This window comes from Macaca nemestrina, chromosome 7, assembly GCF_043159975.1.
Source record: "Macaca nemestrina isolate mMacNem1 chromosome 7, mMacNem.hap1, whole genome shotgun sequence".
Classification (NCBI taxonomy): domain Eukaryota; kingdom Metazoa; phylum Chordata; class Mammalia; order Primates; family Cercopithecidae; genus Macaca; species Macaca nemestrina.
The window spans coordinates 100,396,086-100,423,596 of record NC_092131.1 but is presented as its reverse complement, the minus strand read 5'-3'; the positions used below and the strand labels follow the sequence as shown (position 1 = coordinate 100,423,596).

The following is a 27,511-nucleotide window of genomic DNA, read 5'->3' as shown; positions in this document are numbered from 1 at the left end:
CCGAGTTCCCAGTTTTAAAGGAGAAGTACGAGAAGACCCGTAATGGTTAGCAAGATATATAGAACACAGAGGACCTAGCAGCGCACTTTTCCAGTTAGGTGAGCTGCAGCTGAAATCTCGCCTTTCCCACTGATTATGTGATCTTGGGCCAGATTGATTTACTACTTTATTTTTTCGTTTATTTGTTTTCGTCATGACTGGGCCTTTCTATGCTGCAGGTTAGTCTTGAACCCCTGGCCTCAAGCTGTCCTCTTGCCTCATCCTCCCAAAGTGCTGGGGTTATAGGACTCAGCCACTGTGACTCACACAATTTGCAATTTTTAATGGTGGGTGAGGGAGTCATAAGAACAACAAAGATGGTAAAGGGAATTTGAGGAGAAAACAAATAAAATAACAAGATGAAAATAAAAACTGCCTGAGTTCTTTTTACTGACTCTCTCATAAAAGGGTGATTTTCAGATCGAATGTTTTTGCAAACATTGCCTTTCCTTCCTTACAGTGCTTTTTTTTTTTCAGCTCCAGGTTCAATCTCAAAGGCCTAAAGTTTTGCAAACATCTGATGAAGAGGAAGATTTCTGAGACTGTGCCAGCCTATTACATAAAGGAAACATAACCGAGAATTTTGTCTAAAGGTTTTTATTTGAAACAAAGCAAGAGCTTCTTTTCCCCACTCCAAATTAAAACACAGCGCAACAGGGGCCACATTTATTTGGCAGGACAGTTCCAACATGTGAACATCCTCCACCTCACTGCAGTTGGGATGACTTGACTCATAAGCAGCTGTTCTTACACAAAATATTAACGCGAACTACGTGTCACACAAAAGGCAGTGATCTTGATTGTGGATGTGGGCCAGCATGTTCTATGAATGCTGAAAGGTGGGAGGAGCACAAATAAAAGCTACTCTTTTAAAAAACCAAATAATTCAAAGTAGAATTTTCTATCCCCACTCCCTCCCCACTCCCACCTTCTCCAATAATAGAAAGTAGCATCCAGATCTGGTTTGTATCCCGACCACTCACAAAGTGTTGCCCCATAGCACTTGCGTCATTAGGGTTATGGATAATCACAGTTCATTTGCTTTGAAGAGATGTGTGTCTACTCCTTCCTCCTCTTCTTGCCTTCATGCTCATGTTCTTTGGGGCTGCTGCTGAGGGTCTTTGAGAGCCACCAAGCTGTCTGGCTTCTTCCAAAACTTGTCCAAACCAAAAGGATCTTCCTCAAACTGAACTGGTCCTTCTCATCCTCTCGGCCTCTCTGCCTGTGGTCTGAACCAGAAAACTTGTCGGGAACAAATCTAGGGAACAAGAGAGAAGAGTATGAACTACTTTGTTTTCACTGGTGTAAACACTGAAACGGAGTTATACGGCTTGATATCTGTTGGTCTTTATTCTGGCTTCTAGGTCATCACCATATATATCCTTGTCCAGATTTTTACTGGACTTATAAATACTCTGGGCCATATCTTTATTTACCACCTCTCCAGGCTTGATCATAAACATTATAAATTTTGTCTTCTCCACCTGCAAATCCACTGTTCATACCCTGTAGAAACGTGGATGACATTAAATGAAAATATAAACACCAATTATTAAATGATGAATCTGATAACATTCATGTGAAGAGTAAACTCTTGCTAATTTGTAGCTCAAATTTTCCACAACCTGAACTGCAAATTTTAAAAACGTCTTCATTGGACTGGGTGTGGTGACTCATGCCTGTAATCCCAGCACTTTGGGAGGCCAAGGAGGGCGGATCACTTGAGGTCAGGAGTTCAAGACCAGCCTGGCCAACATGGTGAAAACCCAGTGGATCTCCCCAAATGCAGAATCGCCCCCAGTCCCTGGGGTTGGGACTGCCACCTCTGGTTCCTTCTGGGCCAAGGCCACTTGGTGAGCCAGGCGCTGGCAGCACACCCTTTGCTCCTTCAGCTGCCCACATAGCTGTGCCTACTGCTCTTCCTTGGCACTGGCTAAAGCCGATTTTAAAAAGGCCACCTGCAGGCAAGGCATGTGCATTCTTGTAGGGGGATACACAGGACAAATGTGGCAGGGAGGGGGACAGGAGCTCTTCCTTTGGGGCCTCAGAGGGTGCATCTGTGTGTCACAGGTGAAATGATATCTGACCACTGGCTCCCAGGGAAGGCACAAGGGTCCAGAGAAACCAGAGGGCAGGAAACAAAGAGCAAAAAGGGGTCTGGGAGGGACCACAGAGGGAGGCAGCAAAGGTGGGGCAGCGGGAGTCAGGGTCACCATGGCCTCCCAGCTTTCCAGGTCCTCCAAGATGCTCGGCATGGGCTGAGGCCCCTCCTTCTCCTCCTCCTTACTGCCCAGTCCATCTCCTGTGGGAGGTGGCTAGAGGGGTCCTCAGACAACCCAACAAGGGAGGTACAGTCAGCCCAACCCTGGGCCAGCCCCTTCCCAGATAGGAATGAGTAGCTGTTCTCTATTTTCATTTTTTTTTTCTAAGAGCCAAGGTCTCACTATGTGGCCCAGGCACAGTCCCACTAGCCATCAGTGCGGGAGTTCTGACCTGCTCCCTTTCTGACCTGGGCCAGTTCTCCCATCCTTAGGCAACCTGATGGCCCCCTGCTCCCAGGAGGTCACCATATTGATACCGAACTTAGCGCGGACACCCGGTCGGCATAATGACCAGCTGTCTTAAAGGTCTCTTCCAACTCTTCAATCCTATGCTGCTAACAGTCCCCCTTTCCTCCTGGGGCTCTCGCCTCTTCCTCTGAGTGGTCTCCCGTACCTTCCCCAGGGAGAACCATGATGCTCATCTGGGCCTGTAGCTGCTGGTTCTGCTGGCTGGTAGCTTCCAGGTGCTCCTAAGGGACCAGGAAAGAGAGTGAGAAGGCACGGAGGTTGCCAGGTTGTCCCCCTTGAGGCCCTGCCCTCAGTAACTCCCTCGCCTGAGTCTCCTGCAGCTCTTGGTGGGCCATCTCGGCCACTGTTTTGCCCTAAGCTTCCTGCTGCTGCAACTGATCCATGAGCAAGGTCTGCAGCAGTAACTACCTTTGCAGCGCCTCCTTCTTGGTGGTCAACTGCTGAAAGGCAGCCATGTACTGCTGCAGGTGACCCAGGTGCTGGTCTTGCTGCTGCTGCAGACTCTGAGCCTCTTGGCTCTTCAGCTCCACCTGTAGGAAGACCCTAGGCATGAGGGCAGCTGGTGGCTGGCTTCCAGATTCTGGGCCCATTAATAGGGTAGAGAGGGCACTGTGGGGCTCTGTGGCCTGCCCAGGTCCCTGGCCCCTTGCTCCAGGCCTAAGTGACTGCCCCTACTTGCCCAGAGCCCCATGCCTCCTTCCGTAGCCTCAAATCTCACATCCTTTCCCCCACCATTTAAACTGTAGGCCACAGACTGGAGGAAAAGCAGAGGGAGACAACCACCATCTGCTAAGTGCACTACATGCCTAATGTTTCCATGCATTATCTCATTTAATCCTCAGCACCTCTGTGAGGAAAAACCTCACTTCCTTTTTAAGTGAAAGAAATGGAGAGTTAGAGATGCAAGGTAGTTCAATGGTGAGCAGTGGAGCCGAGGCTGGAATTCAGTTTGAATCTAAGGAGGCTCTTATACCACTGTCTCTTTCCCTGTGACTGGGGGGGCTCCATGCCTCCAGCTGGGATGATGATGTCGAGACCTGGGAGGAATCCAGGACTACCAACCTCTAAAATTCGGAGGGCAGGAAGCAAGAAACAGTCACGGCACTGCCCTGGAGGGTGCTGTGGTCACCTGTCTCCCAGGCTGCAGCTGCCTCTGTCCTCGCACCTCCCTTCCCCAGAGGCTGGTGCCCTTCTTGGATGGGGTGGGAGTTACCATCTGCTTCAGCTCGGCCAGCTGCTCCTTGAGTTGGTGATTGTGGGAGAGCACGTGGCTGATGGTGGTGTGGTCGTTCTGCACAGAGGACTGGCAGGCCTCCCCCTGCTCCTCCCAGAGCTTGGGTTTCCACTCCCACAGCATCTCCTCCTGCTCCCGGTTCAGGTGACTCAAGCCCTCATTGGTTTCCACCTGGGCTTGGAGCTGTCCTGCCAGATTCTCCAGCTCCTTCTGCAGGTGCTTGACCTCGGCTTGTAGCTGCTGCTCCACCTCTGAGGGTCCTGTTGGGGGCTCCAGGTGTAGGGGTTCAGCTTAGAAAGGAAGCAGACAATAAGGGCCTCTGGATTTTCAAAAAATCCTCCTCTTGGTGCACAGCTCCTCTCAGGCTCCCCAAACTTGGCCTCCCTGCTAATGATTCCTTGCTCCCAATGGTAGCCAATCTTCCAAGCCACTTTCAGATAGCACTGTGGGTGGCTGACAGTGGTCACTCCTCCCTCTTTGCTGATGGGGACACTGAGGCTCATGGAGATGACAAGACTTGCCATCTTCTGGCACAGACCTCTCTCCCTCTGCCTCAAAGCCCTTCCATCCACCCACCTCCCTGGGGCACTCTAAGCCACCCTCACAGCCCTCTGAAGTCAGTCCTGCTTCAAGGTCACCCCAGTCCCAGCTCACCCATCTGGTTCTTCAGTTTGGCCAAGCTTGTCTCCAGCTCCTGTACCTGATGCATGTCATACTTCTTCTCCTTCAATGTGCAAAGCTGCCCAAAGCACAGGGGGAAAGGGCCCTGGAGAGAGGGATTGGTGGCTGGACAGGCTGCCATCTCCCTCTCTGCCCCCACCTCCACAAAGCCCAGACCCATGACCACCTCTGGCTGTGTTCCTCCCATTGCACAGATGCTCAGAACAATCAAACGACCTCTCTAAGGTGGGGCCTGAAGGGTCAGGTCTCACCTGCTCTGATGTCTCCTGCATCCTCTGCCACACATGGCATGCTCTCCATGGAGATACTCAGCGTACTCATCTCTCCATTTGTTGATACTGCAGCCACTCCTTCACCTGCAAGAATCGACACAGAAGTTAGGAAGGGCTGTCACTGGTCCTCACCTACTCCTGGCCACCTGGGGTCATCATCCTTCCACATCCTTCCCTCTGCAAAGCCTCACGTGCCCCAGGTATGCTTCCAGCTGTGCCTGTTCCTCCATGGCCTGCTGTAACTCCTGGTTAGCATCTGGGGCTTTGCAGCAGCTAGACAACTGGATGGTAAAGCGGGAGAAATTTCAATCTGGGGAGCCCGGACCGTTCCACACAGTGCCTTTAAAAGGGCTAGGGCTAGGCTCGTACAACTCAGTCAATAAAGATCTCTGTCAAGTTGCTTTGCTTTAGAAACAAAAAATTAAGTAATTTTAAAGAGATCTCAGGCCGGGCATGGTGGCTCATGCTTGTAATCCCAAAATTTTGGGAGGCTGAGGCAGGCGGATTCCTTGAGCTTAGGAGTTCCAGACCAGCCTGGGCAACATGACAAAGCCCGTCCCTACAGATACAAAAATTAGCCAGGTGCAGTGGCATGCACCTGTGGTCCCAGCTACTTGAGAGGCTGAGGTAGGAGAATAACTTGAGCCTGGGAGGTGGAGGTTGCAGTGAGCCGAGATAGCACCACCAAACTCCAGCCTGGGTCACAGAGTGAGACCTCATCTCAAAAAAAAAAAAAAAAAAAAAATCACAACTCTCTATTATTACCAGGAAATAGTGAAAGTGTTGGCTTGACCCTCAGAAGGAAATAAACAGACTCATGAGCTAGCCATATAAATGTAATCTATAAAATAATGGTTTTCATCCATGATGCTTTAAGAAAAAAAATTTTAAGCCCTAACCTTGAAATTCTGATTCCCCAGGTCTATGGCAGGACCTCAATTTGTAGATTTTTAGCAGTCTTTAGGGGATTCTATGGCAGGAGCAGAAAAAGGACTCAAAATTTTCAGCTCTTGGCTGGAGCCTCCCCATACCCAGCATGATCCCTAGGCCATGGCCCCAACTGGATGGGGCTTCCACCACCCCAGGGCTGCAACAATCCCTCCAGGTGTTCAAGAACCTCTGGCATACGGCAGGTAGAAAAGTGTTTCCTTCAGTAGGTCCAAAGCCAGGAATACCATATGTTCTGCCTTGATATGAAACAATGACATGCAATTAAAACACATAAATCTCCTTCCTACTCCTACCCTCCATCCAAAGTGTTTTATTTTTATGAGTTAAATAAGAAAATGAGTGGCAACCAGAGATTTCGTCTAAAACATATATTTACAGATATCAGTTCTCATCCAGCCTGATCTCATCCAATATCATTTAAATTCCCTTACATGTAAAGTTTTAGAAAAGGATCTTCACAGTGTAAGACTCAGGCACCTTAGGAGTTCTATAATGAAACACCAAGTAGATCGGAATGTCCAAACTTACTAGAGAAGAAAAGTGGAATCATTGGCTGTATTTTCAAATTGCATTCAACAGGAAATTTAAGTTTTGAATTTTTTCCACCTTGAACCCGGGAAGTGGAGGTTGTGGTGAGCTGAGATGGTGCCATTGTGCTCCAGCCTGGGCAACAAGAGCAAAACTCTGCCTCAAAGAAAAAAAAAAACTACTCAGAAAAAAACGAATGATTTCTAACAGAAAATGGGCAATGGAGACATGAGAACTTCCTCCAAGAATAAAAATGGCCAATGAGCATATGAAAAAGATTCAAAAGCACTAGAAATCAAATAAATGTCATGAAAACAATGAGATTTTCTGCTTAAAGACCAGCAAAGAGGACAAATGGAAGGGGAACCTGGAGCTCTGTCCCTGTTGGTGGGAGTATAAACTCAACCAATTTTCCTGCAGGATAATTTGAACACTTCTGTTAAAAACACAAATTGTTTTATGTTATTTTCCTCCAGAAATTCTTCTTCTATGAATTCAGTCCAAAAATGCTTGCTCAAGTCTATTAAAAATGTATATAGAAGGAATTTCACCTCTGGGGTGGCAATGATTCACTTAATATACAGCCAGCTATTAAAAATGATGATGCCAGGATATATTTCTGCCATAGAAACCTGCCCAAAATATAGTAAGTGACAAAAGACTATATATTATGATTCTACTTTTTAAAATGTTTATATGCATACAAAAGTGTAAAAAGCAACAAACCAGAATGTTTTGAGTGTCAAAGTTAAAGATTTTTCTTTATATTTTTTCATCCAAATGATACAAAAGAATGTGATTTCCTTTGTAATCAGGGAGAAATGTTATTTTCATTTATTTATATTTATATATTTTTTCTTTTTCTTTTTTTTTTCTCCTGTATGTTTTCCATGTAGGCTAGAGAGCTTGAATCTCTGCCTCTTGAGGTCAGCCCATTTTCGGGATGTGCAGTACACAAAGCTGTCCCATCTTCCTTTTATTTTTCATTTTTATTTTATTTATTTATTTATTTATTTATTTTTTTGTTCTGAAATGGAGTCTCGCTCTGTTGCCCAGGCTGGAGTGCAGTGGCATGATCTCAGCTCACTGCAACCTCTACCTCCCAGGTTCAAGCGATTCTCCTGCCTTACCCTCCCTAGTAGCTGGGATGACAGGCGCCCGCCACTATGCCTGGCTAATTTTTTTTTTTATTTTTAGTAGATACGGGGTTTCACCATGTTGGCCAGGCTGGTCACAAACTCCTGAGCTCAGGTGATCCATCCACTTAGGCCTCCCAAAGTGCTGGTATTACAGGCGTGAGTCACCATGTCCAGCTGAGATGTTAACTTAGATTTTTTTTCTCCCCCCTACCCTTCCCCCTCATTGTAGCCAGCAACAGCTCCAAACTTCACTGCTGCTGGGGAGGATGTAGTAGAGGGGAAGGACAGAGAGAGGAGGTGGGGGGCTGCAGGGAGACCCTGATCCTCTCCCATGACATTTCCTGCCACTCGCAGCAACAGTGTGGTGTGTTTGGGTGATCCCAGGCCTGCCACGGAACAGAAACAATGGCTAGAAAAGATGGATGTCTCAGTGGTGACCGAGGTGGAAGGATGACTGAGGTGTCTCTCTGCACCCCAATTCCCTGACTTCACACAGAACTGAGGCACAGATGACTGCCCAGGAAAGGGGCCTTGAGTTCAGAAACTCAAGTGTTGCATTTAAAACCAAGGAATTTAAGATGAAATTCCTCATGCACTGCATTCTGGGCTGGGATTCAAGGTACCATGGATGGGGTACCTCCCAGTGCTGGGGTTTTGTGTGCAGCACTTTGTATCCATTCTCTCTGACCTCCTAACAGGCCACTGAAGGAGATATTACCACTCTTATTTCACAGCGAGGTCAGAGGCTACAGGGAGGTCATGGGAGAGAAGGAGAAGCAGGTACCTGAGTCTGAGGTTGGGACCCGCTCCACCTCTCACTCTGAGGGCAGTGCTGAGCAGCTCCCTAAGAGGCAGGGACCAGAGCTGGAGGAGTGGAGATAGTTACACACCCTCCTGGGGCTGCTATGCCATTGCTGGAACCTTCTCTATGGAGAGTACCAAATACCTCTACCTGTAACACTTTCCCTGGCTGGAATCCTGCAATTGTCACAGTGGCTGGAGATCCAGGAAGGCAGGGCAGGAGCATCGTGTCCCCTTCCCAGCAGGTGCAAAGGAGGCTGGGGGGCGAGGCACAAGCCTGTGGGAGGGTGAGGGGCAGGACAGGTGTGTGTGAGCCTCTGTTGACTGCTTGCTGCCTCGGCTGGAAGGTCAGGACCCAATGGCTATTAAAGGTTACAATTACAGAAGTATTTCGGATTTTGGAATTTTTCAGATTTTGGAATTTGAAAATCTGAAATCCAAAATGCTCCAATGAGCATTTCCTTTGAACCTGGCCTTCAAACATATCGGCACTCAAACAGTTTTGGATTTTGAAGCATTTCAGATTTTGGATTTTCGGATGAGGGATGCTGTATTATCTTCTGAATGAGGCCACTCATTTAGGAAAGCCCAGAGTTTGGGGACATGGAGCTGCAGGCCAAAGAGGTGATTTCTGAGGTGGCTTCCAGTGTGGAAGGGCCTCCAAAGTGGTTTAAGGCAAGCCACAAAATAGGAAACCCAACATTTAGCTAATGGAACACTGATAAAACCTGCTTAAGATGTCTGTCTCTACTAATTCAAATGGAGCCAAGCCAATGCATTCTTATCATTTGAAAAAGGCACCAGTCCCTCTGCAAAAGCACTGAATTGTATCACGAATCATCGGCGGTGGTTTTTTTAGGGATGTGAAGAAGGTGTTTTCACAATAGATCGCATGACACACTATCTTCCAAATCTCTAAACATTTCTCTCCCCAGCCCGGTCCTCTCCACAGTTGTCCAAATCCTTCCCTCTTTTCTCTTGTCTCCAAAACTCAAAACCGTGTTCTGACTTTCTGTATCCCACCACCCCCCTTCTTGGACCACCTGGGAAGACCCCTGGTTCCCCAGGGTGTCCACTTCTCCCCTCCTGAGATCCCCCATCTTTCCTCAAATGAACCAGTTTGGCCTCTCTTAGTTTCTCCAACTCTGCGTCTCAACCTTTCTTCCTTCACTACACAATAATGTCCAGGAGGCCAAGAGCTCACAAGCCAGGGACCCTCTTTTTCCAGAAGGGAGGAGAGAGGTGACTACAAATATTTGGTTATGGTTTTCTTCCCTGCAACGCCTGTTTCCATGGGCAGCGCTGAGTCCCAGTCCTGGCAGACCTCAGAACCAGGCTCTCAAGAGCTGGGGCAAGTGGGGCCTAGGGAGCCTCTGGGTTGAGGACCTTGCAATCCTACTCTGCAGCTGCCCTGTCCGAACCTCTGTCCCTTCCTTCCTGTGCCCCCAGGCCTGCCCTGTCTTGCCTCAGCCTGCCCAGGAAGGCCTCTGCTTGAGGCCTGCAGGAGGCTCACCCCGGAGCAGGCATTATGATGAGGACTGCCACATCCCACCTGCAGAGTCTGCCTGGGGCTTTGAACCAGCCAGGAAGCTCATGCAGTCAGGGCTGGCCCCAGGCCTAGTGGTGGGGGAGGCAGGCCAAGTCTGAGCCCTCCCCAGTGCTGCCCCCGTCCCCAGGCCTGGCTTCCTCTGGCACCCAGTCCTGCAGGTCCCACCCACCCTGTGCTCTGCCAGGTCAGGGGACTGCTGCTATGGCATTAGAGGTTCAGAGCTGCAGAGGGCCCTGGAATTGATTAGCCGAGTCTACCTCCCATGCCTCAGGATGGGGATGTTAAGGCCTAAAGCAAGTCAGGGACCCTCATCCATAAGAGAGCACATAACTTTGGACAGAATGAGCTAGAACTTTGGTCTCCAAACTTCCATGCTAGTGTTTTCCCCAAAACACATAGGGATTCCATCATTCCTAGCTGGGCTCATTGGCTCACGCCTGTAATCCAAACACTTTAGATTCTGAGGTGGGAGGATTGTTTGAGACCAGGAGCTTGAGACAAGCCTGGGCAGCAATTTGAGACCCTGTCTCTATAAAAAAAAATCAAAAAGTTAGCCAGGCATGGTGGTGCACATCTGTAGTCTCAGTTACTTGGGAGGCTAAGGCAGGGGGATTGTTTGAGCCCAGGACTTCAGGGCTGCAGTGAGCTGTGATTGAGCCACTGCACTCCAGCCTGGGTAACAGAGCAGGACCCTCTCTCTGAAATTATAATAACAGTAATTTCTAAACTATGGAGGTGAGTGGAGAGTGGGTGCTGTTGAAATTAATGGAATTGAAAGTGTAGATTGTGGGTTCTCCTATGGTTATTTGCATTTTAAGTGGAACATAAAGATCAAACATCTTGACACGCAGGCAAATCCACAGAGACAGAAAGCAGATGAGTGGCAACCAGTGCCTGGGGAAGGTGCGGAATTGGAAGTGGCTGCTTCATGGGTGTGGGGTTTCTTCTGGGGTGATGAAAAGGTCCTGCGATGATTAGTAGTGATGGTTACACAGCACTGTGAGTGTACTTAATGCCGCTGAATCGTACACTTGAAAATGGTTGAAGTACTAAGTTTTATGTTTCATATATTTCACCACAATCAGAAAAGAAATCTCCCCGACTCAAATACATAAAACCTGTATAGAAAAAGGTCTCACTGCTGCGAATCTGTTTTGCTTCTTCCCTTCTCTCTCTGTCCCTCCCTCACCCAGTCTGAGAGGGGAGCTACACACAGTGTAGACAGTGACTGAGAATCCACTCCAGGACAGCATCCCGAGAAACGAGACAGAACCAAATGATAAAAGGAGTTGTTCCTGGAAAAGCATCCTGGAATAGGGGAGGGGGCACAGGTCAAGCCACAGGGGAGGGTATGTGACAGCTGCTTTACTGCACGGGGTAAAGCACTGAATGCTCTGGTGGTTCCTGACTTCACTTTTTAAAAATTATTTTTATTTTATTTATTTATTTATTTATTTTGAGACAGGGTCTGTTGTCCAGGCTGGAGTGCAGTGGCGCGATCTCAGCTCACTGAAATCTCTGCCTCCGGGTTCAAGTGACTCTCCTGCCTCAGCCTCCTGAGTAGCTGAGATTACAGGTACGTGCCACCATGCCCAGCTAACTTTTGTATTTTTAGTAGAGATGGGGTTTCGCCATGTTGGCCACGCTGGTCTTGAACTCCTGGCCTGAAGTGATCCTCCTGTCTCGGCCTCCCAAAATGCTGGGATTACAGGTGTGAACCACCTCGCCCGGCCCTGAGTTTACTTTTTTTTTTTTTTTTAAGACTCCACATATGAGTGAGATTGTGGGCTATTTGTCTATGTGTGCCTGGATCATTTCACTCAACGTGGTGTCCTCCAGGTTCATCCATGTGGTTCCAAATGACAGGATTTTGTTCTTTTTATGGCTGAATAGCACTTCATTGCATATACGAAATGATCCATGCATGAGGGGATGGATGCACTACCTCCCTGATTTGATCATTATGAAGCACATCTGTATTGAAACATCAAATTGTACCCATTTTATGTACAATGACAATGTGTCCATTTTTAAAAAGCTGGCTCACTGTGGAGACCAGTAAAGGCTTTCACAGCTCCAGGGGAGATCACAGACTATGGAGCAGGCTGAGGGCTGCAGGGCCTGGGCCCCTGGCACACCACTGTACTTCCCAGGCACAATCCTCCCTCTCTTTAATGTCAGGCATTCCCTCTCCCCTTCCTGAAGGTCCTGCTTCAAGCCTGCCTCCTCCTTCCTCAGCCAGACTACATGCTGTGTTTTCACTCCTTGTCAGAAAATTACTTAGGCCATGAAGATCTGTATACATTTGCCAGCTTTCTGAAAAAGTTTTCATATCAGGCAGTTTCCCACAGGGTTGGAGTCTCAACACATTGAAACGATAAATTATGCTGGGTGCAGTGGTTCATGCCTGTAATCCCAGCATTTTGGGAGGCCGAGATCAGGAGTCCGAGACCAGCCTGGCCAACATGGTAAAACCTCACCTCTACTAAAAATACAAAAATTAGCCAGGCATGGTGCGCACCTGTAATCCCAGCTACTCCAGAGGCTGAGACAGGAGAACTGCTTGAACTCGGGAGGTAGAGGTTAAAGTGAGCCGAGATCACACCACTGCACTGCAGCCTGGGTGACAGAGCAACGTTTCATCTCAAAAAAAAAAAAAAAACAGACAGAAAAAAACCTTAAAAATAAATGGTAAATTATTTTTTCCTTACTCCCTTTACTGAACTTGTAGGGCCTAGCACCATGTTCTGCACACTTGAGTCCATCGTCTGGCACACGCTGGTCCTTTACCTGGTCTGGGGCTCTGAGCACTCGCCCCACAGTGCTGACCTGGCAGTGCTCACCAGGGTGGGAGGGAGTTGGTGCTACTCTCCTTGGAGTGCTCTTGTAGGTATGTGTTAGATCTGTGGTCTGAGGCATGTTAGGAACCGAGAATAATTTCCCAACGGGAAGAACTAGAAGTCCCCATAAGAGAACAGAGCTTGCCCATCTACTGAGGAGTAGTCCTCCAGGGTCCTTTCCTGACCCTGCTCAGCTGCGAACTCCCTCCTCTCCCACCCCTCCTGTTCCTCTTCCTCCTCCTCCTCCTCAGCTCTCAAGGCTTAACCATCAGGTTAAACATAATCCCCACGAGGTGAACCCAAATGAATACCCGGAGCTGTCAGACACAGACTATTGCATGAATAGGCTCATGGCAACCCTTCAACCCACACATAGGGCAGCCTTATCCCAAGCATGAGCTTTGTAAACACACACTTCCCAGGGGCGGACAGGGAGCCTGGGTTCCCGGCTCAGCTTAAGTGCTGATCAAGGTATAATCTTAGTCCTCTTCTCTCCGGACCTTGGTTTTCCAGCTGTACGACGAGAGCACTGGACTCAATGAACCTGGGTTTCCTTTCAGCTGGAGTGTCCATGTTCACAAAGTTGTTCTTGGTGTCACTCAAACAGCTGCTCCTGCCTCCCCAGCCCCACCCACACACATGCCCATAACCACACACATGTGGTTAGAGTGGGAATGAGGAGGTGTGGGAGGGCAGCCCCCTCAGAAACTGCTGGTCCTGAAGTCCCGGCCAGTGCAGGGAGCAGCGGGCGAGCATCCACTTCACCCCAGAGGCTGCTCCTGGCTTTGCCAGACCTGACCTCAGAGGAGTTGGTCACATGGGGGTGTTTTATCCCTGAGACTCACAGAGACACGTAAAACATCAAGTGGGGGGTAGGGGTGAGGCCTACAGAGGGGAAGGAACTTGCTGAGGCCTCCACAGTGAAGAGGGCACCTCCAGCGCCTGGCCTCCAGAAGGTCCTCAGGCCTGAGCCCCTCTGTAGCACCAAAACAGGGCAGTGCTGGGCCACTACCCCCTCCCCCCGCCCACTTCCCTAAGGTACGGCTCATGGGTCAACTGTCCTGGTCCAGGGACATTTTTAGACAGCAACATTTTGCTCTGAAGGTGACTTTCCTGTGGCTGCTGTAACAAATTGAAACACCTGGTTGGCTTAAAATGCCAGAAATTTACTCATAGTTCTAGAGGCCAGATGTCTGACAGCAAGGTGCTGGCAGGGCTACGTTTCCTCGAAATGTGCTATGGCAGAGTCCCTCCTTGCCTCTTCCAGTTCCTGCGGGCCCCAGACATTCCTTGGCTCATGGCTGCATTGCTCCCGCCTCTGCCTCTGTCTTCAAGCGGCCTTTTTTTCTGTCTCCTATAAAGATACTTACTGGATTCAGGTCCCACTCAGATGATCTTACTTTGAGATCCTTGATTACATCTACAGTAACGCCACATTCACAGGGTATCAGGGTTAGGAAATGGACATATCTTTTTGGGGGGCCACCGTTCAACTCATAACATATACCACTGCATTATCCCATGCCCCACATTGCCAACCATACTCTGTTGTTTATTCCTGCTTTGTGGTAACAATAACAGCAATAGCAATACTAACAGATAACATTAATTGAGCGCTTACTACGTGCCAGGCACCATGATAAGCCCTTAACATATTAACTCATTTAATTGTCACCACAACCCTGTGAGGTGGTTACTATTCTCTCCAAACTACAGCTAAGGAGATGAGGGTCAGAGAGGAAAATGTTGATCACAGGTGAAAATACAGAACTCAACTCCTGGGATCCCAGAGTTCAGAGTGGACAAGACAAAAGCAAGAGACAGAGGACCTACCCCTGGGGTTGGAGAGCGGGAGGACCAAGGAAGGTAGTGGAGGAACTCAGGCCAGCACCACTCCGCCCCTTTCAGCTGTGTCACCCCAGGCTGGGGTCATGCATCACACACCCTGTGGACACTGGGGCTACAGCTGATACATGGTCCTGCCACATGGTGCTGAGAATCTTGGGAGAGAGAGATGGAAACCAAACAGTTGCATAAATTAAGGTAAAAATTGCAAATGGGATGCAGAGCACAAAGGAGCCTATAAAACCTTAGGCCAAGGAAGAGCTTCCTGAGACAGAAACGTCCAAGCTCAGAAGTAACCAGGCAGAAGAGGAAGGGAGGAGTGTTTTGGGCAAAGGGAATAGCATCTGCAAAGACTGCATGGCCAGAGGAGGCATGATGAGTTTGAAGACTTGAAAGAAGGCCTGGGTGGCAGGAACTTAGAAGAGGCTTCCTAGATGGTGAGGAGGTGAGGGGTGGAGCCAACCATGTCAGGCTCTGAGGGCCCAAGAGTGGTAAGAAGCCAGATTTTAGAGAAAAAAAAACAGGTCCCTAGGGAGACAGAAAATGCTTTCTATTCCTCCTGGACACCAAGAAACAAAGCACAAGTTACATCCTCAGCAGTTGCCCACTTCTCCGGTCCTGGATGGGACACCCTGCTCCCTTGCAAAGAGCTCAATTTGGCCCTGCCTATGCAGCACAACAGGGCAAAGAGAGGCTTAAGCCTGGGAAAGGCTGGGATGGGCTCCTTAAGCTAAATCACAGGTGCTTTGTTTTTTAACTTGCCTGAAGGACTTAGGTGACTGATGGGTGAGCAAGAGGAAAGTTGTTTGGATTCTTGGGTGAATATTTAGGTAATTTCCATATTCCATGTATGAGTGCCACTGCAATGCATATTGATGCATTCATTTTGCACATCGGATTATTTCTTTAGGATCCATTTCTAGAAATAAAATTTCTGGTGTGAACAGATGGGACATTTTTAGGGCTGTGGCCCTACAGAACAGTTGTTTCAATTTACAGCCGCAACAGTGGATGAGTGTCTGTTTACTTAAACTCTCCCCTGTCCAGCTGTCATTATGACCATCTCTTTCTGATCTCTGCCAATTCAGCAGGCAAAAAGAGGTATCTTGTGGTTTTAGTTGCATTTCTCATTCTTCTCCTCCTCCCTCCTCCTCCTCCTTCTCCTTCCTCTCCCCTCGTCCTTCCTCCTCCTGTGGTTTTAGTTGCATTTCCTCCTCCTCCTTCCTTCCTTTCTCCTCCTCCTTCTTCCTCCTTCTGTGGTTTTAGTTGGATTTCCTTCTCCTGCTTCCTCCCTCCTCCTCCTTCTTCCTCCTGTGGTTTTAGTTGCATTTCCTGCTGTTACATTTTCTCCTCCTCCTCCTTCTCCCCCCTCCCCTTCTTCCCCTACTTCTCCCTCCCTCACCCTCCTCCTCTTCCTCCTCCTCTTATGACTTTAGTTGCATCTCCTCCTATTCCTCCTCCTCCTTTTTCCTCCTCCTCCTCCTCTTCCTTCTTCTTCTCCTCCTCCTCTTTCTGCTTCTCCTCCTCCTCCTTCTTTTCCTCTTTTCCCTCTTCTTCCTCTTCTCTTTCTAAGACAGGATGTCGCTCTGTCACCCAGGCTGGAGTACAGTGGTGCAATCTCGGCTCACTGCAGCCTGGACTCAAGCCATCCTCCTTCCTCAGCCTCTGGAGTAGCTGTGACTACAGGTGTGCAACACAATGCCCAGCTAATTAATTTTTTTTTTTTTTGAGGGCTGGGCACAGTGGCTTACACCTATAATCCCAACACTTGGGGAGGCCAAGTGGGGTGGCTTGCTTGATTCCAGGAGTTCAAGACCAGCATGGACAACATGGAGAAATCCCATTTCTACTAAAAATACAAAAATTAGCTTGACATGATGACACACCTCTGAAGTCCCAGATACTTGGGAGGCTGAGGCAGGAGGATCACTTGAGCCTGGGAGGCAAAGGTTGCAGTGAGCCGTGATTGTGCCAATGCACACCACCCTGGGCAACAGAGTGAGACTGTCTCAAAAAAAAACTTTTTTTTTGTAGATATAGGGTTTTGCTTTGCTGCCCAAGCTGGCATTAGACTCCAGGCTTCAAGTGATCCTCCCACCTCGGCCTCCCAAAGTGCTAGGATTACAGGCATGAGCCACCGCAGCTGGCCACATTTCTTTTATTACTCTCATGGTTATGAATGGTTTCATATATTTACTGGTCATTTCTACTTGTTTTTAAGTTATATACCCATGCCCTGTGCCCACTCCTATTGGGAAGATGTCTTTTTCCTATTGATTTGTACTGATATTAACTCTCTGTCTGACATACATTGAATTCTCCTCATTTATCATTTGCTTATGAATTTTGTTTCTGAGATTTTTGCGTCATAAAGAAATCTTTTTGTGATTGCGTTTCCAATCTTTCCTTTATGGTTTCTGATTTCCCTGTTAAACTTAGGATGGCCTCCCTCACATTGACATTATACAAATGATTTCCCTACTTCATTCTCTCATCTTTTTGGTATCCCTTTTCACTTTTGTTTTTTTTTTTTTTTTTTTAGATGGAGTTTTGCTCTTGTTGCCCAGGCTGGAGTGTAGTGGCACAGTCTTGGCTCCCCGCCTCCTGGGTTCAAGTGATTCTCCTGCCTCAGCCTCCCAAGTTGCTGGGATTACAGGTGCAGGTGCCACCACGCCTGGCTGATTTTTGTGTTTTTAGTAGAGACAGGGTTTTGCCATGTTTACCAGGCTGGTCTCAAACTCCTCACCTGAGGTGATCTGCTCGCCTCATCCTCCCAAAGTGCTGGGATTATAGGCGTGGGCTACCGCACCCAACTAAAAAACTATTTTTCTGAGGACTTTTCCACACATATAGCATGATTATTTTCTGAGCAACCAAGTTATTTCACAATTTTAAGTCTTGTAGTTAAGAATGGAGCCAAAAAAAAAAAAAAAAGCCTTCTCTCCACAAAATGGTCCCATCCCATTATTTTTTCTCTCTCCATTATTCCCTATTTCTGGAAATGTTATCAGCTCTACTCAGGATGCTGCAATCACAGGCCTGCACTCCTGGAGTAGAAAACTTACATGGTAATAAAAACGAGAAATTAAAAAAAAAACTTACATGGGAAACACTTATGGATATAGAGAAGGTATAAAAACAGTAAGGGTCTGGGCGTGGTGGTGCTCACCTCTAATCCAGCACATCGGGAGGCCGAGGCAGATGGATCACTTGGGGCCAGGAGTTTGAGACCAGCCTGGTCAATATAGCAAAACCTTGTCTCTACTAAAGATTCAAAAAAATTAGCTGGGCATGAGGGTACATGTCTGTAATCTCAGCTACTCTGGAGGGCTGAGGCATGAGAATCACTTGAACCCGGGAGGCAGAGGTTGCGCTGAGCTGAGATCACACCATCGCACTCCAGGAGAGTGGGCGAGACTCTGTCTCAGAAACATAAAGAAAACAGCAAGAAGGAAATATGGGGATCCAGGCCTTTGTTTCCAGAACAGAGGGACCTGGGCTGGGCACAGAATCTCAGAGCATTAGGAAACAGGCTGTGGACCCCTAATCAACTGCATCATTGGCAGATAAAAAGCCGAATACTCAGCTGCAGGACTCCTCTAGGCCTGTGCCCCGCACAGTACCACTCAGTGTCTCCCCTGAGCCGGCAAGGTGAATCACAGCACCTGGACAGACCTGACTGGCCGACGGGGGTCAAGCGTGATGACTGAACAGCTCTCTAACAGCAGCCAGGGTGCTCTGTCTCAGCGTCCCCACTACCTGACATGCTCACCCCCAACAGGATCTGGTTCCATCTGCCCTGCTTCTCTGCAGGCAAGTTAGATATGGAGGAAATGCCAAATCACAGCCAAAGGAAGTTGTCTCTTAGCCCCATGTACCCCCAGGCCCTGCCCCACACCAGGCTTCCTGTGCTCCTGAATAATGCTGGCCATGACCTCACCACTCCCCCTGCCTTCCCAACTCCTCATGTGGTTGAATGTTACCAACTTTAATCTTCAAGCCAGCCTCAAATGCCACCTCCACCAGCCTCAAGTCCGTCTGGAACCAACCTACCCGTGAGCTGAGCATTTGGAATGTTCCAAAATTCTCTCTCGCCTCCTTCCCAGGAGTCTGCCTCCCTCAGTGTGCAGCCTCCCTTGTTCATCTATTTGCTAAAACTTCGACTAAAAATTAATTTTAAAATGATTACATGTTGAGGTTAAAGAAGTAGAACTAAAATTCTAGACAACAATAACATGGAAGATAGGAGAGGATAATCCAGAGCTAAAATATTCTGTTTTATATATTTATTTTTTTTCAGATGGCGTCTCGCTCTGTCACCCAGGCTGGAGTGCAGTGGTGCAATCTCCGCTCACTGCCACCTCTGCCTCCCGGGGTTAAGTGATTCTCCTGCCTCAGCCTCCCGAGTATCATGCCACGACCATGCCCAGCTAATTTTTTTCCATTTTTAATGGAGATGGGGTTTTGGCCATGTTGGTTGGGCTGATCTTGAACTCCTGACCTCAAATGATCCACCTGCCTCAGCCTCCCAAACTTCTGAGATTACAGTCATGAGCCACTGCGTCTAGCTGCAGAACTAAAACATTATAATATCCTAATATTTTCTTTGTCATCCATGCATGTTAAAATTTTGAGATTATTTTTTATTTTTACATTGGTGTTATTTATTTATTATTTATTTTTTTTTTAGAGACAAGGTCTTGTTCTGTTGTCTAGACTGTAGTGCAGTGGTGAGATCTTGCCTCACTGTAGCCTGTAAGGTTGATCCTCCTGCCTCAGCCTCTTGAGGAGTTGGGACTACAGGTGTGTGTCATCACACCCAGCTAATTTTTGTAATTTTTATAGAGATGGGGTTTTGTCATGTTGCTCACACTGGTCTCAAACTCCTGGGCTCAAACCATCTGCCCACTTCAGCCTCCCAAAGTGCTGGGTTTACAGGTGTGAAGCACTTCCATTACAGGAGCCAGCACTTCCATTCTAAAATTAAAGATAAGAAAAAAAAATCTATAACTTCCTAAATGGTTATGGGAAAATAGAGGGAATAAAGAAAACATGGTACCTTCCCTTTTCCAAAAAAGGGCTAGGAAGCAAAAAGCATAAGTAGAAATACACAAATCACAGGGAATGTAGGTATCTATGAAATAGAAAACCATATAGAAGTCAAAACAAACTAATCAGATCTATATGTATCAATACAAACAAGTCTCAGAAATATTGTACTGAGTTTATAAAATAAGATGCAAAAGGATATCATAGTATGGGACCAGTTTGTAAATTTAAAAGATGACATAAAACAGTGTTATATATTGTTTGTAGATACAAATATCTGTAGCAAAATTACAGATGGAAGAATACACACTGACCTAATGATAGTATTTATCTCCGGAGAAGATGAGAGACAAGAGGAATGGGAGAGACACATGAAAGTAATTGCTTTTTTTTGGAGACAGGATCTCATACATCACTCCGGCTGGAGTGCAGTGGCACAATCTCAGCTCACCGAAACCTCCACCTCCCAGGTTCAAATGATTCTTGTGCTTCAGCCTTCCAAGTAACTGGGATTATCAGCTCTACTCCGGATGCTGCAATCACAGGCCCCCACTCCTGGAGTAGAAAACTTACATGGTAATAAAAATGAGAAATTGAAAAAAACTTACATGGGAAACACTTATGGATATAGAGAAGGTGTAAAAACAGCAAGGGTCTGGGCTTGCTGGCGCTCACCTGTAATCCCAGCATATTGGGATGCTGAGGCAGGTGGATCACTTGGGGCCAGGAGTTTGAGACCAGCCAGGGCAACATGGCAAAACCCTGTCTCTACTAGAAATTCAGAAAAATTAGCTGGGCATGAGGGTACTTGTCTGTAATCTCAGCTACTCTGGAGGGCTGAGGCATGAGAATCACTTGAACCCAGGAGGCGGAGGCTGCACTGAGCTGAGATCGCACCATCGCACTCCAGGAGAGCGGGCGAGACTCTGTCTCAGAAACATAAAGAAAACGGCAAGAAGGAACTATGGGGATCCGGGCCTTTGTATATGCCACTACTCCTGGCTAATTTTTGTATTTTCTGTTTTTAGTGGAGACTGGGTTTCACCATGTTGGCCAGGTTGGTCTCGAACTCCTGGTCTCAAGTGATCTGCCTGCCTCAGCCTCCCTAAGTGCTGGGATTACAGGCATGAGCCACTGCACCTGGCCTATGAGAGTGATCTTAATTGTATCTGCAATTTTTTTCCTTAAAAAACAAAAAATAACTTTTAAACAACATAAAACTAAAAGTTAATGTGTTACATCTGGATTGACCACAAATGGGTGTCTGTTATGTTTATTTCTGGATTTTTCTGTGCATTTAAAGTATTTAATAATTAAATCTCTGTATTTTCTATTTCTTAATTACATTTTTCTAAGGACATAGAGATGATGCAGTCCTGCTTTCACAGGTGCTGGCTGAAGTGAGATGCTGGTTATTTGTGTGCCTAGGGTCCCTCCCAGCTTCATGCTCTGCCCTGCTCCACTGAGTCCAGTGGACTGCACTGTCCAGGCTTTCTTCCCAGCTGGCTTTCGGGTTCAGCCAGTGGGTGGCTCTGTGGGAAGATGGGAGGGCTGGATTCAAACAGAGGTCAGGGTAGCTCTTCCCAGCTCTCTTCCTGCTTTGGCATGCTATATCTGGCTGTAGCTGCATCCTAGGTACAACTGTTACTCACTGGGCTCTGATAAGTGTTTCTTTCCCTTGTCCCAATAGGCCCTGGAAACAGGGAGGGTGGTAATAGCTTCTCAGCACTGATAGTCTCTAGGTGTCCTACCATACCTTGTTTGTTACCTTATACAGTCCAGAAACTCTGTGAATAGTCCCTTCATTAAAGCCTTTTCATTTGAACCATCTGGGATGACACAAGAAACACTGTGAAAAGTAAAAACTGTTTTTGTTTGTTTGTGTCAGAACTCCTTTGCTGTGGATGAGAAGATTGACTAGGTGACTTGTTCCAAGTTCAAAGCCTGTTTGCATAAAACAACAAGGACTTGTTTGTTTGTTTTGTTTTGTTTTGAGATAGGGTCTTGCTCTGTCGCTCAGGTCGGAGTGCAGTGGCGCAATCACGGTTCACTGCAGCCTCGACCTCCTGGGCTGAGATGATTCTCCCGCCTCAGCTTCCTGAGTAGCTGGGACCCCACAGGTGTGCGCCACCATGCCCAGCCAGTATTTTAAAATTATTTTTGTAGAGATGGCATCTACCTATGTTGCTCAGGCTGTTCTTGAACTCCTGATGTCAAGCAATCCTTCTGCCTTGACCTTCCAAAGTGCTGAGGTTACAGGTGTGAGCCACCGTGCCTGGTCACAACTTGACTCGAGAACACATAGTTGACAACATCTTGATGAAAAGAGATATGGCTAGTCAGGCATGGTGATTCACACCTGTAATCCCAGCACTTCGGGAGGCTGAGGCCCGTGGATCACCTGAGGTCAGAAGTTCAAGTCCAGTCTGGCCAATATGGCGAAACCCAGTCTCTACTAAAAATACAAAAATTAGCCGGGTGTGGTGGTGGGCGCCTGTAGTCCCAGCTACTTGGGAGGTTGAGGCAGGAGAATTGCTTGAACCCAAGAGTCGGAGGTTGCAGTGAGCTGAGATTACACCAGCCTGGGTGACAAAGTGAGACCCTGTCTCCAAAAAAAAAGGGATATTGTTGATACACACGGAATGATCTGCTCTCCTAAGACCTTGTACCCTAAGAATTTTATGACTTATCGGATGGTATCAGTGTGTTTTATGATATATTTACTCATTTACTCGATAAGTTTTGATTGAGTGCTGCTCTGTACCAAGATCTGTGTCAAGATATGAGGATACATTGTTGTGTGAGAGGAAGTCCTTATGTGCTGGGAGCTTACGGTAGACAGGAAGACAGGCAAACTCATTACGAAGAAATATGATAAATGTGAGGCGAATGGAAGCAGAGGGTGCTCTGGAGTACCCAGGAGGGTTATTCAACCCAGCCTTGTACTGTCAGGGATAGTTTCCCAAAAGAAAGGACATCTAACCTGAGAGCTGAAGAATAAATACTAGTTAGCCAAGTTAAGGAGGATGGGTAGATGGGAGGGAGTGAGTTTTAGTTTTAAGGCATTCTAGGTAGAGAGAAAAGCAATTTGGGCAAATCCAGGAGGGGATAAAAATCATTTGGGAAACTGGAAGTCAGTCTCTTGAGTTGCTTGCAAGAGGAGAGGGTCAGAAAAGTTAGAAGAAAAAAAACAAGGATCGGATCACAAAAAGCCTTGTAAGTAAGATTCAGGGTAGGGGTATTATTATGAGGTCAATACAAAGCCATTAGATCTTTCGAGTAGATGGTGTGCAGTGTAACTGTATTTGCATTTTCAAAAGATTACCTTGTCTATACGGTGAGAATAAACTGCAGGTGGATAAGAGCAGAGGCAGCTCCCTTAGGAGGTTGTTGCTGTAGCCCAGGCCAGAGATGATGAGTTGGACTTGAGGCTGGGGCTGGAGAGAAGCAGGCAGTGTAGAACATATGGCTAAAGCAGGCAACCTGAAAACATTCAGGAAATTATTGTTGTTATAAGATGGCCCGGCAAAATGCAAATTGTTCTGTCCTCATTTGATCTCAGCTGGACTGTGAACTCCGGGGGAACAGGGACTTTCTGTATTCATTCCTGTTTCCAGTACTACGGAAGTGCTCAGGAAATGAATGTTCTTCCTAAGTGAGTCTCAGTGACATGGTGTCTGGATAGAATGGTAACCCTCATGCCTTTGCTGACCCACTTTTATTAGGGAAGTTCAGTAACGATTGTGAAGTCGACGTGTAAAGCTACTGCGGCAGGGACGTTAAGGTGCAGAAGCTTTACCCAGTTCACAGTGCACACTGAAATATTCAGGTTGTTTTTTCCTGACTCAGTTCTCTTCTGCCATCTGCTGGGACAGCCTTTCACAGCACATCAAAGCAAGATCACTTATGAAGACAAGCCTAAAAACTTGGTGGGAGCCACAGTGGACAATGCCTTGGATAAGTTTACAACTTAGTTGGAGAAGCAAGTGTCACATCCACACCACTGTCCATTTGAAGCTAATCTTCAGTATTTATTTTCCAAAGACAAAATGTCTTTTTTTTTTTTTTTTTGAGATAAGGTCTGGCTCTGTCACCCAGGCTCCAGGCTGGAGTGTGGTGGCACCAACATGGCTCAGTGTAGCCTTGGCCTCCTGGGCTCAAGAGATCCTCCCACCTCAGCTCCCCAGAGTGCTGAGATTATAGGCATGAGCCACTATGCCTGGCCTATGCAGACTATCTTAAATATCTGTATTCTCCTATCAACCTTATGATAGCCATAGATTGTAACAATTTCTAAGCAAGAAAACAGAAACACAGAGATTTAAATAAAAAACCAACTTTGAACAATAAGTAAGTGGCCGAGCCAGGACTGAAGCTTCCTTGACTCCTAGTTCCACACTTTTCTCACAACATCTTAACATCTCAAACACAACAAGAGAGAGTTCCCACAGGCGGAGACTGGCTGCTGATCTGCAGCAGGGACAGTGTGGGCCTAGGGTGAAGGCTGACAAGGCCAGTGGCTCCCTGATGTGCAGAGATGCAGAATGTTGGCATGGGGTGGGGTGGAGTGGGGGAGAGCAACAGAAACAATTCTCCACATTCCATATTCCCCAAAGATGTGTCAAGGGGATGTTTCTGAGGGATTTTTTTTAAGTATATGAAAACTAATAGAACTTGAATCTTTGGTGGATGTGGTCAAACAAAATAGACCCCACTATTTTTGTTAGTGAGTCTGGTTAAGACTAAGAAACTATTGCACCATCCTTTTCTCTTTCTACTTCTCTCTCTGTTTGTTTGTTTGTTTTTTGTTTTTTGGGTTTTTTTTTGAGACAGGCTCTCACTCTGTCACCCAGGCTGCAGTGTAGTGGTGAGATCACAGGATCTCAGCTCTGGCTGATTATTTTTTATTTTTGTAGAGATGAGGTCTCGCTATGTTGCCCAAGGAATCCTCCTGCCTTGGCCTCCCAAAGCACTGGGATTACAGGTGTGAGCCACCGCACCTAGCCAACTTTTCTCATTTAAACTTAAGTTATTCTTATGTGAATACCCAAATATAGTCTTGGTGTAAAACAATCCAAACATTCAGGTAATGCTAAACTTTTCCTTTACTACAAGTTCCAAGCCTTTTCCCAATGACAACCACAGTCAGGAGTATGCTTCCAGATCTTCTAGGAAATACAAGTGTTCCTATGGGAGCATAGAGTCTTGTTTAGTGTTTTATCTCCCTTACATGAATGAGATCTTGCTGTACTGTCCTGCCTCTCCCGTTGAGTGGCCCGACATGGTGGGACGTGCGCTTTGACTTGTCCGGGCTACTCCTGGGAAGCTCCACTTTAACTCCTGAGAACAGACGTCCTCAGTGCCCTCCTGCTCCCATGCCATGTCCCCCAGCTGCCAGCTCCCCACGGCTCTCGCCCAGCTTCTCATAGCTTGTTTCTACCCACCCCCCCTTTTTTTAATATTGTGTCAGAATAAATATAAAATTTGCCATTTTAACCATTTTAAAGTATGCAGTTCAGTAGTATTAAGTACATTGACATTGTTGTGCTACCATTACCATCGTTCATCTCTGGAACTTTTTCATCTTCTTCAACTGAAACTCCATTCCCATTAAAAGATAACTCCCAGTTCCCCTCTTCAGGCCTCTGGAAACCACCTTCTACTTTCTGTCTTATGAATTTGACTACTCTAGGTACTTCAAGTAAGTGAAATCACACAGTATTTGTCCTTTTGTGACTGGCTTATTTCACTTAGCATCATGTCTTGAAGCCTCATCCATGTGGTAGCCTGTGCCAGAATTTCCTTCTTTTTTAAGTTAAATAATATTCCATTGCATGCATGTACCACATTTGGTTTATCCATTCTTCTGTTGGTGGACACTTAGTTTTCTTCCACCCTGCCGGCTATTGTAAGGCTGCCATGAACATAGGTGTACAAGTATCTCTTTGAATTCCTGCTTTCCATTCTTCGGGGTATATGCCCATAAGTTGCAGCAGCTTTCTGAGCACATTTCAGGCCGTGGGTGTCTTCTTCATTTGAATGCCCCTTGCATTTTGGCTACTTACCATAGTTACCTACTGATCTGGTTTGGACTTACATTCCTGCTCAAATCTCATGCCAAATTGTAATCCCCAGTGTTGGAGGTGGAGGGTCTGGTGGGAGGTGATTGGATCATGGGGGTGGGTTATATCCGGTTATATCACTCCTTCTCCAGTTATATCACCATTTTTGTTCCTCAGTTGTTACCAGTTTAACCTTTCTCATTCCATTAATTATTGATGGTATCACTTCTCTTCCCATTTTGTACCATAAATGGTTTAGCACCATCCTTTTGGTGCTGTATTCGTGATAGAGTTCTCACAAGATCTGGTGGTTTAAAAGTATGTAGCACCCGCCCCCGCCCCCACTGCCCCCATCTCTGTTCTTCCTGCTCTGGCTGTTTGAAGTGCCTTTCCCTCTGCTTCACCTTCCACCACGATTGGAAGCTTCCTGAAGCCTTCCCAGAGGCAGAAGCCACTATGCTTCCTGTACAGCCTGCAGAACCATGAGCCAATTAAACCTCTTTTTTTTTTTTATAGATTACCCAGTCTCAGGTATTTCTTTATCACAGTGTGAGAACCGACTAATACACTCACCCACCAAGGGCACTCCTTTCCTTTCTAAGATAGCTGTAGGCTTAAACAAATGGTTCTCCATTTCTAAAGATTTCGGGCAGGATAAAGAGTCTGTTCTCAGACTCCTGGACTGTAAGACTCAGTTCAAATGTCCCTGCCTCTGTTGTCTTCCCTGACCAATCCCTAGGGACTGAGTACCCGTCTCCTTTTCTTTCTTTCTTTTTTTTTTTTTTTTTTTTTTGAGACGGAGTCTCGCTCTGCCGCCCAGGCTGGAGTGCAGTGGCCGGATCTCAGCTCACTGCAAGCTCCGCCTCCCGGGTTTACGCCATTCTCCTGCCTCAGCCTCCCGAGCAGCTGGGACTACAGGCGCCGCCACCTCGCCCGGCTAGTTTTTTGTATTTTTTAGTAGAGACGGGGTTTCACCGTGTCAGCCAGGATGGTCTCGATCTCCTGACCTCGTGATCCGCCCGCCTCGGCCTCCCAAAGTGCTGGGATTACAGGCTTGAGCCACCGCGCCCGGCCAGCCGTCTCCTTTTCACTGCAGGTCCACTGTGTTCCTTCTGGCGCAGTGTTGCTGCTCTTTGTTTAGAGTTCATCTTCCTCATGAGACTGTGAACCCCTTGAGGGAGAAGATTGTGCTTTTTTTTGGTCTTTGATCTGCTGTATTGTACATAGTGAACAGTGCCTGTTTTAAAATTTTTAATTAAACAACATCTTTAATGGTCGAGTGGGGTGGTTCACCCCTATAATCCCAGCACTTTGGGAGGCTGAGGCAGGCAGATCACTTGAGGCCAGGAGTTCAAGACCAGACTGGCTGACATGGTGAAACCGTGTCTCTACTAAAAAATACAAAAAGTAGCTGGGTACAGTGGTGCATGCCTGTAATCCCAGCTAATCGGGACGCTAAGGAAAGGAGAATCGCTTGAACCCAGGAGGTGGAGGTTGCAGTGAGCTGAGACTGTGCCACTGCACTCCAGCCTGGGCAACAGAGTGAGACTGTCTAAAAAAAAAATCACACACACAAAAACAAAAATACAAAACAAAACAAAAATCACCAGATTTTAATAATTATATAGTTAAAAAATTCAAACAGATAAAAGGTTTATAAACCTTAACTTCCCCCTCCTAGTCTAGTACTGCTCTTCAGAAGGAAACACCTTTGTTTCAATTTCTAGTCCTCTGACTCTGAGTGTAGATCAGCTTCTCTAAGTAGTAAAGTTGTACCACTATACAACCAACCCTATAGGGCTTTATCTACTGGTTTCTGCCGTGGTTGATGAGAATTTAGTTCACCTGTACCACCACCCACCTTTCCTGCCCCAATTGGTTCCAAGCCTTCACCCCTCCCTATCAGGCCCACTGCCATGTGACTTTGCAGTCCTTCCCACTTGCATATCCC

At 47.0% G+C, this 27,511-nt stretch overlaps 1 protein-coding gene across 3 annotated transcripts in view; it reads right to left on the bottom strand.

The window, feature by feature from the left end:
• Positions 1–651: 651 nt before the first annotated feature.
• LOC105479416 (golgin subfamily A member 2-like) overlaps positions 652–27,511 on the bottom strand; it is a 71,233-nt gene continuing 44,373 nt past the window's right edge. Inside the window, exons 2-6 of one of the 3 annotated variants that reach the window (XM_071100636.1) lie at positions 4,776–4,880; positions 4,498–4,609; positions 3,823–4,133; positions 2,755–2,830; positions 652–1,297 (exon numbers count right to left, since the gene is read on the bottom strand). In XM_071100636.1, the coding sequence (XP_070956737.1) occupies positions 1,221–1,297; positions 2,755–2,830; positions 3,823–4,133; positions 4,498–4,609; positions 4,776–4,796 (597 nt within the window). In that variant the 5' untranslated portion in view covers positions 4,797–4,880 and the 3' untranslated portion in view covers positions 652–1,220. Of the gene's footprint in view, positions 1,298–2,754; positions 2,831–3,822; positions 4,134–4,497; positions 4,668–4,775; positions 5,256–27,511 lie in introns of those variants that run through there. The other 2 variants (XM_024792084.2, XM_071100635.1) reach the window with 2 other exon arrangements.